Source organism: Lutra lutra, chromosome 2, assembly GCF_902655055.1.
Source record: "Lutra lutra chromosome 2, mLutLut1.2, whole genome shotgun sequence".
Classification (NCBI taxonomy): domain Eukaryota; kingdom Metazoa; phylum Chordata; class Mammalia; order Carnivora; family Mustelidae; genus Lutra; species Lutra lutra.
In genome coordinates, this window is record NC_062279.1 from 174,599,094 (window position 1) to 174,618,463 (window position 19,370).

Here is a 19,370-nt window from a genome sequence, read left to right on the forward strand (position 1 = left end):
AGAGTTTACTCCCAAGCATTGGCTCTATTTTTTTATTACAAAGGTCCAACAGGGTTAGCCATATTACCAAAGGTGCCTGTGGACTAGCCTATAACCCAACACAAGCCAAACTGCAAAGAGTTCATTTAAACTGACTTCTCCTGGCACAGCTGGCTGGCTCAGCAGAGCGGGAGACTCCTGATCATAGGGCCGCAAATTCAAGCCCCATGTTAGGGATAGAGATCACTTAAAAATGAAATCTTTTTTAAAAATTTTAAAAAACAAGAAATCACATGACTTCTAGAACATAATTTATCTAGATAGGACATGCCTATAAATTCACACACATGCTTTAGCTGATTCTCTTTACCGCACTTCCCACCAAGCAGTGGCTGAAACGAGAAATGATGAAATATGTATACTGTTACCACATGAGCTCAAACCAGCGCTTCTTAATTCTAGATCCCAGACTAGACCTGTCTCCGAATTTATTTGTTCAATGACCAGTGATATATTTGACCAGGTGATTATGGGATACAATGAAGTGTTAGACAAAGTGGCAACCAAAATTCAATGGCACAACTCTATGCTAAGTAATGATGTGGCTTGATAACGACAGATGACTACCCAAATATAATGAAACGTCCATATAGAAAAGAATGTGTTAAAACTCACAGAGCCAAAGAAAATACTTACAGAGATAAATACAAGATCAGCTTCTTTAATGGCATCATCAATATTGGTAGAAAAAAACAGATTTTTTCCTCGACAGGATTCTACCACTTCTTTTAGTCCTGGCTAAAAAGAAAAAAGAAAAAGAGTTGTGTATACAGTTTACCAGTCTTATGAGATAACCTAATAGTACAGAATTACCTTTGTTAAAGAAGAAAGTTATACTGCAATTTAAAGGTCTAGACTTGCTCTCAAATAACACCTTTGTAGAAAAATCTGAGATCATACACCAAAGGCCAAAAGTGTACATTATGTAACAATACTAAATAGAGCAAAATTGACTTAGCCACAATAAAAGCACCAGGTCATTTTACTGTGTCATTGTTTACCATGAGCCCGATTGTTTCATAAGAGTTAACAATTAACTGAGTATCAATGCAATTATCAGAAAAATTCAAGGTCTTCTGTGATTTCAAGCAAACGTTTGATTTTGCATCATCATCATGAATGCAGGGTTTTACCCCCAAGAATTCAAGTCAGACAACCCATTGTCAAACAGTCAACATCTACTCTATGCATATCTAAATATATATATTTTCTAAGTCCTAAGGTAAGAAACACTTTAACTGAAAATTTTATTACTTTTCCCATACAGTGTAACAGGAAATATAGTTAAGAATACTGAGCTGTGGGATGCCTGGGTGGCTCAGTGGGTTAAGCCTCTGCTTTCAGCTCAGGTCATGATCTCAGGGTCCTGGGATGGAGCCCAGCATGGGGCTCCCTGCTCAGCGGGAAGCCTGCTTCTCTCTCCCTCTGCCTGCTGCTCCCTCTACTTGTGCTCTCTCTCTATATATATATATCAGATAAATAAATGAAATCTTTAAAAAACAAAAGAAAGAAAGGGAAAAAAAAAGGACTCTGGGGTGTACAAAACCACCTAACAAGTATTCTTGCAAAAAAAAAAAAAAAAAAGTTACGAAAGAAGGAAAGAAGGAAGGGAGGGAGGGAGGAAAGAAAAGGGAAAAAAAAATCAGATCTAAATCTGCTTAGATCAGTCCAATCAGCAAAACCCAGACTGAGAATTCATATAGAATAAACAACCTGGTTTCTTCAACAAATAAATTGAAGAGAAAAACAAAGAAAGAGAGATTAAAATACTACGGTCTTAAAAGATACAAGTGCTGGGGCACCTGGGTGGCTCAGCAGGTTAAAGCCTCTGCCTTCAGCTCAGGTCATGATCTCAGGGTCCTGGGATCGAGCCCCACATGGGGCTCTCTGCTCAGCAGGGAGCCTGCTTCCCTCCTCTCTCTCTGCCTGCCTCTCTGTCTACTTGTGATCTCTCTCTGTCAAATAAATAAATTAAAAAAATAAGTGTTTAAAAAAAAAAGATACAAGTGCTACAAACCTATTGCAGTGTATGGATCTTACCTCGATTCCGATTCAAATAAACTATGGGAAGAAGGACAAGGATAAGAATTCTTGATACTAAGAAACTGTTCTTAAATCTGTAGTAGTAACAATAGTAACATGCTTAACTTTTCTTTTTTTAAGATTTATTTATTTTAAGATTTTATTTATTTATTTGACAGACAGAGATCACAGGCAGGCAGAGAAGCAGGCGGCGGGGGAGGGGGGTGGGCGGATGGGAGAAGCAGGCTTCCTGCTGAGCAGAGAGCCTGATGCGGGCCTGATCCCAGGACCCTGAGATCATGATCTGAGCCTAAGGCAGAGGCTTTAACCCACTGAGCCACCCAGGCGCCCATACTTTTTTTTTTTTTTAAGATTTTATGTATTTATTTAGACAGAGAGAGGGGGTGCTCACACAAGGGAGAGCAAGCAAGCAGGGGAAGGACACAGGGAAAAGGAGAGAAAGAATCTCCAGCAGACTCCATGCAGAGAGTGCAGAGCCCCACATGGGCCTCCATCCCAGGACCCCGAGATCATGACCTGACCGAAAACAAGAGTTAGATGCTTAACCAACTGAGCCACCCAGGCATCCCAGGTGACATGCTTACATTTTTAAAATAATTATTATCCTTTTTTCAAGATTGTATTTATTTGTGAGAGAGAGAGAGAGAGAGAGAGAGAGAGCGTGAGAACATGGGGGGAGGGGCAGAGAGAGAGGGAAAAACAGACTCCCCGCTGAGCAGGGAGTGTAGCCATCATTGAAACCATTTCCCAAGTTCTAGAAAAAGAGGGTAAAAGGTTATAGAGTAGCGATTTTACAGAGAAGACTGAATTTAGTCTTATATATAATCCCCTAATATTTTAATTAAAGTAACCGAAAATCAGAGCAATGCAGGATTTATACTAACTAAGCCTTAATGACACCTCAAAACAAACAGCTATATTATTCTGTCAAAATCAATGGGATATTTGCACATCTCCAAAACTGATGCAAAAGTAATTAATAATATAGGTCCTATGTCTTATTAAATTCATTATATAATTATCACAATTAGTATTGAGAATTTATAGGGTAATTTTATGGAAGAACTCAAACCCTTTCACAGGGTAATATTATCTTTCATTTTATTCAGAAAGAGTAAAGCAAATTATCGATTTTGCTTTTTAACAAGTAGCTATTAAATTGTTACAAAGTTAAGAAAACCAGTGACTATTCAGAAAATATGGTAATACAAATTAAAATGTTTTAATTGTTAAATATTAACACTTTCTGGGATGCCTGGGTGGCTCAGCCAGTTAAGCATCTCCCTTCAGCTCAGGTCATGATCCCAGGGTCCTGGGATCGAGTCCCACATCGGGCTCCCTGCTGCGAGCCTGCTTCTCCCTCTGCCTGCTGCTCCCCTTGCTTATTCTTGCTCTCTCTGACAAATAAATAAAATCTTTAAAGGTAAATAAATATTAACACTTTCTACTATAGTATTTTCCGAGTAAGCACTTGAGTATCTTGTTACCATATTTTATGTGATGTTCATTACTATTTCCTTTTCTGGCAGTAAAAATGACTATTTTTTTATTCATATAGTTTGGCCCATGAAATATAAACATATTAGATTAGAAAGAACCACAATAAACACAAGCTCATGGACCCTAAGTCTATTTAACTGGGTTTCCATTGTGACCTGATAATCTTTTTACTTTGTCCTCTCTATTCTGGGATTATTGCTCTGAACCTCCACTATTTGCAAGTCCTTGACCCAACATTACCCCTTTTATCTTCTTCAAAATATCTTACCTCCTACTAACAGAAAATTGAAATTGCCAATATGTCAGTCACCCTTCTTTCATGTCCCCACCAACAAAACTATCGATATTGGGGCACCTGGGTGGCTCAGAGGGTTAAGCCTCTGCCTTTGGCTCAGGTCATGGTCCCAGAATCCTGGGATCGAGCCCCGCATCAGGCTCTCTGCTCAGCAGGGAGCTTGCTTCCCCCACCCCCACCCTGCCTGCCTGTCTACTTGTGATCTCTGTCAGGCAAATAAATAAATAAAAATTAAAAAAAAAAAAACTGTTTATATCTTTTTCCATTCTTGTTTAATTTCCTCCAGTCCCCAAAGAAGAGGCTTTCAAGGCCAATCCTTCTACTTGTGCTTTCGGTTCCATCCTTTGCTATCTCTCCGGACTTCATCCCATCAATTAGCTTCTTCTTACACTTTGACCTTTCCATCTCCGTGTAATTGGTGATCTTAGTTTTGAACATGCTCAATCCTTTATCAATCACAGAAAAAAACCACGTAAATAAATAAAAATCCCTGCCTTTACCCTGTAACCCTCTCTGGTACCACACCTTTTTCTACAGTCACTCACTTCCTTGGTCTCTGATCATCTGTAATCGTTCTTACAACAATTACACTGACCCCCATAATACCAAATTTAATGAATATGTCTCAGTCCTGATGTCTTCCATATCTGGCATAATGGACAGCTCACTCATTCATTCATTCAGCTAATATTTACTGAGTACTTATGTTCTGGTCATGGAGTTACTCATAAGCAAGACATACAGAACTGACCTTTGAACAACACAGATTTGAATTGCACAGGTCTGCTTATACGAGAATTTTTTCAATAAATACAGTCCAGTACTGTAAGTACATTTTCTCTTATGATTTTCTTAACAATACTTTCTTTTCTCTAGCTTACTTTATTGTAAGAATATAGCATATAACATAAGGTGGGCTCCTCTAACCCCTACATTGTTCAAGGATCAACTGTACATCCTTCTGGGGTTTGTACTATTAAAGGTCTTTCTGGTTCTTGGTTGACCTTCAATGAACTACTCTCCTTTGCTTCTCTATGGCATTTCCTCCTCCACTTATCATCAAACATTAGAGATTTTCTGGTTCTGTCCTTGACTCATGCTCTGCAGACTCTTCTTGGGAGAACTCATTTACTCTGATTTTAACTACTGCCTATATAATCCTAACTTTACATCACCAGCCCTGAATCATTTGCTTACACTTTTGGTATATATATCCAGCTGCCTCCTGAACATCTCTATTTGGATGTCCCAGAGCCTTTATAACTAAATAGGACCAAAGAGAATTTGAGATTTCATCTCCTACTACCCTCCACAACATCCTGTGTTCTTGATTTCAATTTATGGCACAATCATGTACCCACCATCCAAATGGGAAACCTGGATATCATTCTAAATTCCCTACTCTCCTTTATCCTTCTTATAAAATCAACAACCAAGTCCTATCATTTTTCCTTCTAAATATTTTTCCAGGGGCGCCTTGGTGGCTCAATTGGTTAAGTGTCTGCTTTCAGCTCACGTCATGTTCCCAGGGTCCTGGGATCCAGCCCCACATTGGGCTCCTTGCTAAGTAGGGAGCCTGCTTCTCTCTCTGCCTGCCACTCCCCCTGCTTGTGTGTCTCTCTCTCTGTCAAATAAATAAAAAATTTTAAATTTTTTACTGTATTTTTTAAAAAGATTTTATTTGTTTATTTGACAGAGAGAGACACAGCGAGAGAGGGAACACAAGCAGGGGCGGTCGGAGAGGGAGAAGCAGACTTCCTGCTGAGCAGGGAGCCTGATCCCAGGACCCTGGGATCATGACCAGAGCCGAAGGCAGACACTTAACAACTGAGCCACCCAGGTGCCCCAATAAAATCTTTTAAAAAGTAAAATAAACACAACCTTATAGAAATCATCTTTATTTTCTGATTTATAAATTCCTCAAGCAGGCATCTCTTAACAACTGATGTCTAAGAAAGACACGGGAAAATTACAAGGCTAAAGTCATTTACATGCTAAGAGGAAAATCATTCTTCTTGCTAAGATGATTCTTTCTATAATTTTAAAGTGCCATGTTTTTAACCTCTAAAGCTAGTGGGTTTTGGAAAAAGATTTCATTTCTTTTGTAGTCTACACTAAATACTGCAAAACTAAAATAGCTGTTTATGGTATATCTAACTTCCTGGAATAGACATATGAAAAATGAGATAGGAGAGCCTGGCTGGCTCAGTTGGAAGAGCATGCCACTGTTAATTTGGGGGTTGTGAGTTCAAGCCCCACGTGGGGTACAGAGATTACTTATTAAAAAAAAAAAAAAAGAGGGGCACCTGGGTGGCTCAGTGGGTTAAGCCTCTCCCTTCGGCTCAGGTCATGATCTCAGGGTCCTGGGATCGAGCCCCGCATCGGGCTCTCTGCTCAGCGGGGAGCCTGCTTCCCCCTCTCTCTGCCTGCCTCTCTGCCTACTTGTGATCTCTGTCTGTCAAATAAATTAAAAAAAAAAAAAAGCTAAATAGTGATAACCATTAAATAAAACCAATATAATTATGAGATTTCATTCAGGGTTTTGAGAATTCAGACATTGATTCTAATGAGCACAGTGCTAGCTAGACTTTCAAATCTTTTATATTCTTTACAAAGAGATTTAAAGAAGAAAAAATTTATGAAATAAAAGTATGAAAAATTATACTTCTATTTCTTTGTTTATAAAAGATAGATTATTGAGAATAAACAAGTATGATATGGAAAAGAAATTATTTTAGATCTTACCTCTCTCAATCTAACTATATATCCCAACTGGATTCAATGTCAATGTAGAACATACTATTTTAAATTTAAAACACTGAAGTCTTAGGAAGAGTTTCAGAGTTCAATTAATTAAGTAGTAATATCAACAATAAGAATCTGGCCAGGGAACACGTCCAGCCAACTGATTTTTTGTCTTCTCCAAGAAAAATGTCTAATTCCAATACATTATAGTTTGTACTTTTTTAAGATTTATTTATTTTATTTTATTTTAAGATTTATTTATTTTAGGGAGAGAGAGAGGGAGTGAGTGAGTGTGAGAGCTCATGTGAGTCGGGGGAAGGGGTAGAGGGAGAGATTCTTCAAGCAGACTTCCCCCACTCTGGGCTCAGTGTCACCACTGACCTCAGGCTCATGACCTGAACCAAAACCAAGAGTCCGACACTCAACCCACTGAGCCATTCAGGTGCCCTTACTTCGCATTTTTTCCAATTCAGGATACCTTTGTTTTTAAGTTAATTTTTATTGAAATAAAACAAAAATACATAAAATGGCACATATATTAATATAGAAAAGTGTGTAATTCAATTTTCAAAAGTGAACACACTTGTATAACCACTATCTATAATGAGAAATTAATGATCATTAACCATAAATCAGAACCTGCAGTTTGCCCTCTCCGATCACTACCACAGCTCAAATTAACACCAGGCTGAATTCTATCACCAGAGGTCAATGTGCTTACATCTGAACTTTATACACAAACAGAATTATACAATATGTACTATTTTATGTCTGACAGCACATTATTTTGGGGAGAATTTCACCATATTCTTGCATGTAGAAGTAGTTCCATTGATTTTCAGTGTGGTATGGTATTTTACTGCAGGATTATGCTATAATTTATGTATCCATTCCAATGCCGATTAACATTTAGGTTGTTTCCCATTTAGATCTACTATGAATAATACTGTTACAGCTGTCTTCTGCTGTATGGATTTCTGTTGGATATACACCTACAAGTGGAACTGCTGGATCAGATTGCACAGATTTTCAGCTTCAGTAAAAACTGCTGAGCAGTTTCGAAAGTGGCTATACCAGACTACATTCTGGCAACACTGTGTAAAATTCCAATTGCTCTAAGTCCTTGTCAACACTTAGTATTGTCAGTAGTAATAATTTTATCCATCCCAGTGAATGCCCTTGTTTCTGAAGACTAGAGAACACTGCTGGCAGAATTAATTACTGAATGATGGATTGTATATAAATATGGCTTACAGCATTTCAGATGACTTGCAGGACTTGTATAAAACTCCTTTATTAAGTCATCTTTCCAAAAGGTTTTAAAATTCTCAAAAACCAAATCTAGTGGTAATGTTTTTAACAGGAAAAGAAATGCTATAGCACTAGAGTAATTGTTGGGGATGGCGGTGGTGTGCCTGGGCGGCTCACTCAGTGAAGTAATGGACTCTAGGTTTGGGCTAGGTCACAGGATCAGGGCTGTGTTCGACTCCACACTCAGTGCAGAGTCTGCCTGTCCCTCTCCCTCCCTCACTGCCCCTTCCACTACTCTGTCTCTCTCTTATTCTCTCTCTCTCTAATAAATAAATAAATAGATGATTGATAGATAGATAAAAATCTTTAAAGAACTTCTATGGGTGGTTCAACTGGTAGAAAAAGAAAGGGTAAAGCACAAACAGAAGCCATCACATACACAGAATTTTTTTTTTATTCCAAATTTGATTCAGCTAGGAGTATCTCTATGATGTTGGGTAGCTACTAGTCTGTGGGTGCTTTTTCATGGGTTTCTATATTTCATATGCCTATAAAACGGTTGAGACTTCCCTTCCAAAGGACTAACACATTTAAAGACTATGATTAAGCAACCAACTCTTGATTTTGACTCAGGTCATGATCTGAGGGTGGTGAGATGGAGCCCGGAGTAAGGCTCCCTACTCCGTGGGAAGTCAGCTTGAGTTTCTCTCCCTCTTCCTCTGTCCCTCCCCTTCCTCACACTCTCTCTCTAAAATAAATAAATAGGGCGCCTGGGTGGCTCAGTGGGTTAGGCCGCTGCCTTCGGCTCAGGTCATGATCTCAGGGTCCTGGGATCGAGTCCCGCATCGGGCTCTCTGCTTGGCGGGGAGCCTGCTTCCCTCTCTCTCTCTCTCTCTCTCTCTCTGCCTGCCTCTCTGCCTGCTTGTGATCTCTCTCTGTCAAGTAAATAAATAAAAAAAATCTTTAAAAAAAAAAAATAAATAAATAAATCATGGAAAGAAAGGAAAGGAAAAAAGGAAGACAGAAAGACGGACAGACTATGGTTGGTAACAGTCTTACAAATAACAAAACTTTCCTAAAGGAAAAAAAAAAGAATATATTAATGTTGGAAAAAATGCCACCATCAAATTCTCAAATGCTTCCTTTGCAGGGTTTCAAAGGCATAATATCATGAACTCATTTTACAGTGAAAATTTTTTTAAATGGGATCCACATAGCTTAATAAAATAGTTGGAAGCATATTTTCCTAACTATACAATATCTAAATTCACAGTAATCTTGAAATTCTAATTAAATAAATTTGTGATACTAAGCATTAGATATAAAAGACATCATTTATCCATTCACAGTTTACCTGAATTAAGTACAATACATTTACCCCCAAAATAATGGACTTACATGAATTAATATTACAAACATCCACAGTTTTATTTTCTTTGTGCAGAACACCTTTCTAAAATTTACTATTACAATATGGTAACCATATTAACAAAATTAGAAAATAGAGAAGAGAAAAAATGACCCATATTCTCACTGCACTAATATAACTATTGTTAATATCCTAATACATTTTTTCCCAGTCATTTTCCCTGGGCATACTTGACATAATTACAATCATAATGTCTGTAACACTGTGCATCTAGATTTGTCATTTAATTCCTTTTCACTTGCAGTCATAGATTTTTACCTTAATAGAAATTTATTTAACAAAACCAGTAAGAAAACAAAGAACGTAAGAACAAAGAGTTGTTTAAAATGGGTTACCTCATAAATAGGGAGTGTAGAAGAGTTCCATGCATTGATTCTTGATTCATTGACGTCAACAACTGTTACCCTGATTTCAGGGCACATATGAGCAATGACACTACACGTAGGTCCTCCAACATAGCCCGCACCAATGCAACAGATCTTCTTAATTTCAAACATGATTAAACTAGAAGGGAAGCAGTAAGACTGTTCCACTATTGAAAACAGAAAATTTAAAGAAATCACATTGAACATTTATCAAACTCTATAAAAACTGTCAAGGTGACAGACAATCTGGAAAGATTTCCTGCACTCATACTCATTAAGAATTATTAAAAGAGTGATAATATACAACATTCCAATTGGAATGTCCATTCTCGGCTGCACTAGCATAAAACATGGGGAAAAAAAGAGTAACTGATATTGCTGAAAAAATGCCACGAAGATTATAATGATCTAATATTTAAAAGTTCAAGAGCAAAATAAAACCTTACTTAGGTCTCTAAGGCCACCAGGGTAACTTCGACTGCTGAGGAAAAATTCAAGGTTGAACAGACCAGTGCAATTCTTGTTGAAATAAATGCCGGTGTACAAAGGTCAGCCTTACGGCAGGTTTAGATTAACGTGACAGATACTGAGAAACATGACAGATAATAAGATTAGTTTGAAAGTTCAGAAGTGGCCTCTGTGATTATATTTCGTATACAACTTGGCTTCAGCAGTTTATTTTTAGGTACTTGACAGCGATCTTAAACTCCATTTCACCTTTAATTGGAATCTATGAGTTGGTTAAAGGAAAGTAATTTCTATAGTTAGCAAAGCAGTTACACAGATTTTGATGGGTTTTCAAAAGCCATTTAGGTGAACTGATTCACACTAATCCAAATGGCAAGGTACTGATTTATATATAAGAATGTCAGTTTAACCAGTCAGAATGGCTAAAATTAACAAGTCAGGAAACGACAGATGTTGGCGAGGATGCAAAGAAAGGGGAACCCTCCTACACTGTTGGTGGGAATGCAAGCTGGTGCAGCCACTCTGGAAAACAGTATGGAGGTTCCTCAAAAGGTTGAAAATAGAGCTACCCTATAACCCAGCAATTGCACTACTGGGTATTTACCCCAAAGATACAAATGGAGTGATCCGAAGGGGCACATGCACCCGAATGTTTATAGTCCACAATAGCCAAACTATGGAAAAAGCCTAGATGTCCATCAGCAGATGATGGATAAAGAAGATGTGAGATATATATCATATATATGATGCAGCCATCAAAAAAAAAAAAAGAAATCTTGCCATTTGCAATGATGCAGATGGAACTAGAAAGTATTATGCTAAGCAAAATAAGTCAAACAGAGAAAGACAATTATCATATGATCTCGCGGATATGAGGAATTTGAGAAACAAGGCAGAGGATCATCGGGGAAGAGAAAAAAAATGAAATAGAATGAAACCAGAGAGGGAGACAAACCATAAGAGACTTTTAATCTCAGGAAACATTCTGAGGGTTGCTGGAGCGAAGTGGGGTAGGAGCAATGGGGTGGTGGGGTAATGGACATTGGGTGAGTGCTGTGAATTGTGTAAGACTGATAAACCACAGACCTGTATCCCTGAAACAAATAATACATTATCTATTTATATATTTTTAAAGAATTTATGCATTTATTTGACAGAGAGAGAGACAGCAAGAGAGGGAACATAAGCAGAGGAAGTGAGAGAGGGAGAATCAGGCTTCCCACCGAGCAGGGAGCCCGAAATGGAGCTCAATCCCAGGACGCTGGAATGATGACCTGAGCTAAAGGCAGATGCTTAATGACTGGGCTACCCAGGTGCCCCAATACACTATATGTTAACAAAAAAATGAAAGAAAGGAAGAAAGAAAGAAAGAAAGAAAGAAAGAAAGAAAGAAAGAAAGAAAGAAAGAAAGAAAGTCAATTCATTATAGTAAGAATGAGAACTGCCGAACTGATCAGATTCTTAGAATTTTAGTCCTTACCAACACTGACCTGGGACATCACCTCATCTAACCCATTCATGGGTTCCAGAGAGAAGGAGAATGGTAATCAGAGAGTTTAAGAACTGGTTAGTATACTCCCACATGGGTCAGAGAAGGTACTAGGGAAGGCTAATCTTATTGTAATGCCTGGGAAGTACAACCCTATTGTGAGAAAAGATACACAAGCCACATAATTAAGATGATCCAGTTCCCTTAAGCCTGCATCTGTATTAATCAATGTTCTAATCACTGGTTTTCTGGGTAGACTTCCCAACCATAAGAGAATGAACCAAACAACCTGCACAAGTATCTTGGTCTGTGTTAGGAAACAAGTCAGCCGGCTTACAAATCAACCTTCAGTGGTCATGCTGGGCAGATATCAATTCAAAGTCTAATCTCTAATGACCTTTAAAAGACTTAAAAGAACAGAAAATTTGGTAAAACAGTAAATATGAGCAAAATTGGAATCTATTGATTCTACAAAACAAAGCCATATTCTGAGTGATATACATACAAAGAAATTTTAAAATGTATTTTTTGTGTGGCGCCTGGGTGGCTCAGTCAAGTTAAGTTTCTGCCTTCATATCAGGTCATAATCTCAGGGTCCTGTGATCGAGCCCCACATCGGGCTCCCTGCTCATTGTGGAGCCTGCTTCTCCCTCTCCCTCTGCTGCTCCCCTTGCTTGTGCTCTCTCTCTCAAATAAATAAATAAAATCTTTAAAAATAATAATAATAGGGGCACCTGGGTGGCTCAGTGGGTTAAGCCTCTGCCTTCGGCTCGGGTCATGATCTCGGGGTCCTGGGATCGAGACCCGCATTGGGCTCTCTGCTCAGTGGAGAGCCTGCTTCCCTGCTCTCTCTCTCTCTGCCTGCCTCTCTGCTACTTGTGATCTCTCTGTCAAATAAACAAAATCTTTAATAATAATAATGATAATAATAATAAAACAAAATAAAATGTATTTGTTTTGAATAGATAGTAAATTCATATGGTCCAAAATTAAATCTGTATAACAAAGTATACAGTAAGAAGCCTCAAGTGTACCACATCCTTATCTCTTGGCTACCCACTACTTTGCTTCCACAAGCAACCCTTTCATTAGTTACTTGTATATCCTTCCAGTGTTTCGTGTACAGTACAAATAAATACATGAATATATCTTAATAATCCCTTCTTTCTAAATTCAAGAGGTAGAACACTATAAAATACTATCAAACACTTGATTTTTTCCTTAATGTATTCTTAAGACCCATTTTCCCCTCTCTCTCGCTGTCTTTTTTATTTTTATTTTTTCTATTTCTGGTAAAACTCTCTCCTTCTTAGAAACAGTTACACTGTATTCCATTGTGTGGATGTACATACCAGGAAATATTAACACCATGCTAAATCTGGTAGATCCTTTTTAATTGTTTTTTTTTTTTTAAGATTTTATTTATTTGACAGAGAGAAATCACAAGTAAGCAGAGAGGCAGGCAGAGAGAGAGAGGAGGAAGCAGGCTCCCCGCTGAGCAGTAAGCCCGATGTGGGGCTCGAACCCAGGACCTGGGATCATGACCTGAGCCGAAGGCAGCGGCTTAACCCACTGAGCCACCCAGGCGCCCCTAATTGTTTTTTTTTTTAAGTAGTTCCCATGCCCAGTGTGGGGCTTGAACTCATGACCCTGAGAGACCAAGAGACACATGCTCTGCCAGCTGAGCCAGCCAGGGGCCCCTGGTAGATTCCCTCTTTCATAATCTAAATAAATGGATTAGAGTTCCCTATTATCACCTATGAAGCCATACACATGATATTCCTATTACGGTTTTAGGGTTCCAAAATTCACCCCAGCGAAAATATTGAGCCTAACAAAATTTATTTTAGCAATCATTCATCTTTGATTTCTCTGCCCTTCTACTCTTCAGTTCTGATCTACTACTCTCCAGGCTTCAAGTGCCCTATACATAAGGAGAAAGAGAAACCGCTAGGAGGAAAGGACTGCATTGGGACTGCCAAGTGACTAAAGCTCAGGGGAATGTTCTGAAACGCTCCCACCTGTGGGACAGTCGAGCCTGGAGCAGACTTCCCATAGACCTGTCTCTAGCATTTGCTGCCACTGTCCCCACCTCTCCAGTACAAAGGGCTTGGCATTGGGTTTCAGAAAAAGTGCTTCAACCGCTTCAGGCCTAGTCCCTTGTTCTCTTTCATGAAAAATTAATATTCCCAATTTAAGGGTCTACCAATGGACATAGCAGAGAATCTGGCCATAGATATAGGTCCTGGCACTCAAGAATGTAACAACTGACTTAGAGGAAAATTCAACTGAAAAACAACTATTAACCCCCCTACTATGTTATAGCTACTAATGTTCTATGTACTGTGGATACAATAGTGAACACGACAGGTACAGTTCCTACTCTTAGGTTATAGTCTAGCGGGAGAACCCAAAACAAAATAATGGCAGCTCTGACACATTTCATATTAAAGAAATAAACACATAGGTAGAGAGGGAGAGACTGTCTATGGGGAAAGAATTCCTACAGATAGGGTACTTAAAGAAGGACTCTCTGAGAAGGTGACTCTTAAGTGGACTAAAAAGATGAAAAGGAGGGGCGCCTGGATGGCTCAGGCGGTTAAACATCTGATTCTTGATTTCGGATTTTGGCTCAGTTTATGAACTCAGGGTCATGATCTCAGGGTTGTGAGATGGAGCCCATTGTCAGGCTCACTCAGTGCAGAGTCTGCTTGTGATTCTCTCTCTCCCCCATCTCTCAAATAAATAAATAAATAAAATCTTGTTTTGTTTTGTTTCGTTTTTAAAGATTTTATTTATTTATTTGACAAAGAGAGAGAGATCACAAATAGGTAGAGAGAGAGAGAGGAGGAAGCAGGCTCCCCACTGAGCAGAGAGTCCAATGCAGGACTCGATCCCAGGACCCTGAGATCATGACCTGAGCCGAAGGCATAGGTTTAGCACACTAAGCCACCCAGGCACCCCAATAAATAAATAAAATCTTTAAAAAAAAAAAAAAAGACGAAAAGGACTTAGCCACACCCAAGTAACATATAAGGCAGTATAATCAATCAAATGATGAGTATTAAAGTCCTGAGGGAAAAAAATAAGAAGGTATCTACATCAAGGGAAATGCGGAATATAAGCCTGGCCTAAAGAAGAAGTAGGATGTATGGAGCACCTGGGTGGCTCACTGGGTTAAGCCTTTGTCTTTGGCTCAGGTCATGATCTCAGCGTCCTGGGATCCAGCCCCGAATCAGGGTCTCTGCTCAGCGGGGAGCCTGCCTCCCCGCCCCCCCGCCTGCCTCTCTGCCTACTTGTGATCTCTCCGTCAAATAAATGAATAAAATCTTAAAAAAAAAAAAAAAAAAAGAAAGAAGTAGGATATAGAAAGGGAAGGTAGGTGGGGGAGAGCATTCCATATTGTGGCGGGGAGGAATAAGTAAGGACTCAGAAACAAGTTCAACGAAGTAAGGAGATTGGCCTGGTTGGATAAGGATATGGGTATTTAGACGTGGTAAGGTAATAACTGTCTTGTAGAGCGAATCTAAAGGGTCTCAAGTGCCCCTTCCAGGGGACCATGTGCATGACAGTTCAGGAGGCCTATTATTTAATAACTTCAGGTAACATGGGCGCCTGGGTGGCTCAGTAGGTTAAGCATCTGCCTTCTGCTCCAGTCATGTTCCCGGGGTCCTGGGATCGAGTCCCACATCAGGCTCAATGGGGAGTTTGCTTCTCCTCTGCCTGCCCTGCCCCCTTGCTAGTGCTCGCTCACTCTCACAAAAGTAAATAAAATCTTAAAAAAATAAAATAACTTAGGTAACATAATTGAAAGTAACCACAACAATCAATAGCATTTGTGTAGCTAAAATCTAATAAACTCCACTAAAGGAGAAAAAAAAAATCTCAGGAGGATCAGCCTATAGCCTGGAAAGAAGTAGTTAAGAATAAAAATGATGTGTTTATTTCAGCACTGTCTAGAGAAGAGTGACACTGAATCTGGGAGTCAGAAGTGTTTTAGTTGGGGCAACTGGGTAGCTCAGGTGGTTAAGCATCTGCCTTCAGCTAGGTCATGATCTCTAGGTCCTGGGATCTAGCCCTTCATCCAGCTCTCAGCTCAGCAGGGAGCCTGCTTCTCCCTCTCCCTCTGCCTCTCCCCCTTCTTGTGCTCTCTCTGTCTCTATCTCAAATGAATAAATAAAATCTTAAAAAAAATAAGTATTCTGATTTCAGAGATGTGGAGTAAGAATATGCTTTCCCAATTCTTAGACAGCATGTTCTCCGAAGATTCTTCGCTCTGATTCCACTCTCCCTTAGGAATTCAGATTCCCAGGAATCATAATACTGGAAATGGATGACCCAGATTTGAGATATAAGTACTCCAGGGACTGCAATAAAATTTCCCTAATTGTAACATCAAAGTTTCATTCTTGTGTAACCATTTGGTCTCTTACAAGTTCAGTCATTTTAAGTTAACATCTAATGTCTCATGAACTCTGGGCCCACAGAGGGGGAAAAAAAAATCTACCTTCCAGATCTGCAAGGATGAAGATGAAGTTCTGAATGTAATGAATACAGAGAACTACCCCACGGTAACACCCTTATGAAACAGCTTGTCAACCTCTAATTACAACCAGTATATCTGGAACACCTAGAAAGTAGAATTTCAAAGTATTTTTGGACCAGAGGATCTTTCGGGGTTACCATTTTATCCAAGAGCCAAGAGGTTATAACATTCTTATATAAACACAGATTGAATGCCTACGTGATGCCAAAAAACCCCTAAATCTCGTGGGTTCAAGGAGTTCATAGTTCATAAGGTGCTCCCAGGCTAACAGCTCTCATCTGCTGCTGTTACCTCAACACTTAGAACAATAGGTTCTCAATATATACTAATTGAATGACTGACTCTCCATAAGGGCTGTTTGAGATGAAGACTGTTATTTGAATAGCTTTAGCTCAGATGGCTGATCATTGCATTTTTTTTGCTGAAATTGCCCAGAATACTATCAGCCTCTCTTTTTTATGTAGAACTCTGGCATGTCTTTCCAGAGATACTTCTTAACCACCTTGATTGCCAGGCTGTACGCAGCTTGCCTTACATACAGCAGCTGTGGTAAATGACTGATGGACCTATACTAGAGAAGAACTCCATGTGTTTGGGGGGTGTCCCTGTGGTGCTCTTTCACATGAAGCATGGCTTGTAGGTGACAATGGGAAAATTACTGAGTAACTGTGCAAGTCCCAGTAAATGGTCACTTGGAAGTTCCAATAAAATCTTCAACCCTTATTATGGAGTTTGATACAGTGTTAGTTACATATTTTGCCTGACACAGATGTCTTCTGATTCCGTATTCCATTTCTACCTTTACGTACCTTCTGATCCTCTATTGTGCTGTCAGGGAAATGGGAATGTTTGCTTACCAAGGGTGTCAGTTTGCAATGAGTTTTTACCTCTGTATTTTGGGGAAATCTCAACAACCCAGGCTGTTCCACAACTACCCTTCATCTAAAATTTTAAAAATTCAGATCAATATTTCAAATTAGAAGATGTGGGTAACAAATACTGAAGGTCCTTTTACAATTTAAGCTGAATATAATCCCTCCATCCCCACCCCTCTTCAGTATATTCTGCGTAATTACCCAGTAGCTAAGGGAATGGACGTTGTAGTTGGGATACGTCAACTTCACACATCACCTCAGTCATTTCCAAAAATTAAATACTAACAGATGCAACAGATGCCTGACCACGGGAAAAATATTTACTCAGTGAGAAAGGCAGTGTTAATGTTGCATCTAAAGGGCATCATATAAAGCTGTGGAAATAAGAAGGATGATGAAGTATGCTTATTAGATACAGACTTAATATTTGAGAAAGGAGTACAGCAATGGGAGAAGAAATGAGATCCTTTCAAACAGAGTTGTCTACCACGTACCTTAACTAGATGCTGGGTACTAACAAGCACATCTCAGAGCAGACAGTAAGCTCTTTCATTTCCAGAACCCTCCTGAAGAAACAGACCAGACTACTGTTCTCCATTTCATAGGGGATTTGAAGAAACTCAAAGACTCACTGTGTCTTTGAGGGCAGTCAATGGACAGCTACTCCTCTGTATATCCGTGAAAAGCTCCCTACCAGTGAATCCTTCTTTTTAATATAGCATAATTTTCAAGCCAATCAGTTATCTTCCTATATATAAGAAGCATGACTTTTCCTGTTTCTTTTCTTTTTTTTAAAGATTATTTATTTATTCATTCGAGTGAGCACATGCTCCACGAGAGCAGGGGCAGAGGCAGAGGGAGAAACAGATTCCCCACTGAGCAGGGAGCCCCGATGTGGGGCTCGATCCCCAGACCCTGAGAATCATGACCTGAGCCAAGGCAGGGGCTTAACCCGACTGAGCCACCCAGGCGCCCCAAGAAGTATGATTTTTCAAGGTCTCACACAGGCTTTCCCTGACATGAAATAAAGCAATTACATGGTGTGGCAGCCAACAATGGATTCCAGGACGGCCCATACAGATGTCAAGATAGAATGTCTTCGGATTTCGCCCTCAGGGGCTTCCTGGCTTCATTTTTAAGGGCGGCAGGTGACAGGAGGAAAGCAGCAGCTCCCCAGGTAAGCCGACTAAACACAAACAAAAGACCAGGACTCTGAGACCAAAATGGGGTCCCTAGCCAGAGGACCACTTCCTTCGGTGGACGTTCAGCTTCCTGGGAAATCTCATTTGTTTCAAGTCAGAAAGTGAGAAAAAGCAGAAAGAGAAGCGGTTGGAAGACTGGCGAGTGTAGAATAAAAAGCCCAAGTTATCCCATTCTCAGAACAGCGGACCAAAAGGCGATTCCCGCCCAGAGCCCAAAGGGGAGGGCCAGGGTCATGAGGCTGGGAGCCCTGACCAGGCGCAGAGCGCGACCGGGGGCAGCGCGCACTCCCCCCGCCCCACTCCCTGCACATCCCGCCGGGACCCAGGACCTTCCCGACGGGGCGGCAGGGCCAGCCCGCGAAAGGCGCTTACCCACTTGCAGACACCGAGAGCAGCGGCCGCTCCTATCCCGACTCCTCGGACAGCTCCTCGCAACGAGCCGTGCTGCAGCAGCTCCTGCACTCTCGCCCTGCTCCGCCTGACCTCCCCTCACCGCGCACACCCCTCTCTCAGGCAGCCAAGCACTGCATCCAGAGTTCCGGGCCCGAGCCCGTATTTAAAGGATTCTGCCCCAGAAGGCGGAGGCTTCATTCCCCCGCAGCCAGGCCCTCCAGGACTCTGGCCTCCAAGGCATCCCTGCTCCTCCTCCCGCCACGCTAGGCCCCGGCCCGCCCCTATTTCCTGCGGGCCCCAGGGGCGGGGAGTCAGGGCGGGGCTAATCGTAGCTAGCTGGGAGGCCCCGCCCCCAGCCGAGTCTGGGCGAATCCGCTCGGGCCAGCTCAGCGGTCCCGCCCCTACCGCGAGCGACAGTGGGCGGAGCTGCGTGCGCGGCGAGTCGGCGGAGGTCTTCGGGGTGGGGTTTCGGGGTCCGCAAGGCCAGCTACTAGTTTTCCCTGTCGCCTGCAGCCTGTGTCTTGTCTGGCACCGCTTTCCTCCCTGTGTCCCGGTTCCCGCTGACGGTCGGCGCCGCGGAGGTGGTGCAGCGTGCGCGCCGGGTCGGCCATAATCTAGGACTGCGGGGTACTTGGCCCGCTGCGGCCGGAGGGGACCGGAAGATCTCGGCCCCCTTTCCGGTCTCCCCAGCAGCCCCGAGAGCCGACCTGGTCTTTCGGGCCCCCTAGAC

At 41.0% G+C, this 19,370-nt stretch overlaps 1 protein-coding gene across 4 annotated transcripts in view; it reads right to left on the bottom strand.

Moving 5' to 3' along the window:
- UGDH (UDP-glucose 6-dehydrogenase) overlaps positions 1-18,909 on the bottom strand; it is a 35,043-nt gene extending 16,134 nt beyond the window's left edge. Inside the window, exons 1-3 of one of the 4 annotated variants that reach the window (XM_047719136.1) lie at positions 18,620-18,909; positions 9,638-9,826; positions 676-777 (exon numbers count right to left, since the gene is read on the bottom strand). In XM_047719136.1, coding sequence (XP_047575092.1) covers positions 676-777; positions 9,638-9,799 — 264 coding nt within the window. In that variant the 5' untranslated portion in view covers positions 9,800-9,826; positions 18,620-18,909. Of the gene's footprint in view, positions 1-675; positions 778-9,637; positions 9,835-18,619 lie in introns of all 4 variants that reach the window. The other 3 variants (XM_047719135.1, XM_047719133.1, XM_047719137.1) reach the window with 3 other exon arrangements.
- Positions 18,910-19,370: the final 461 nt, after the last annotated feature.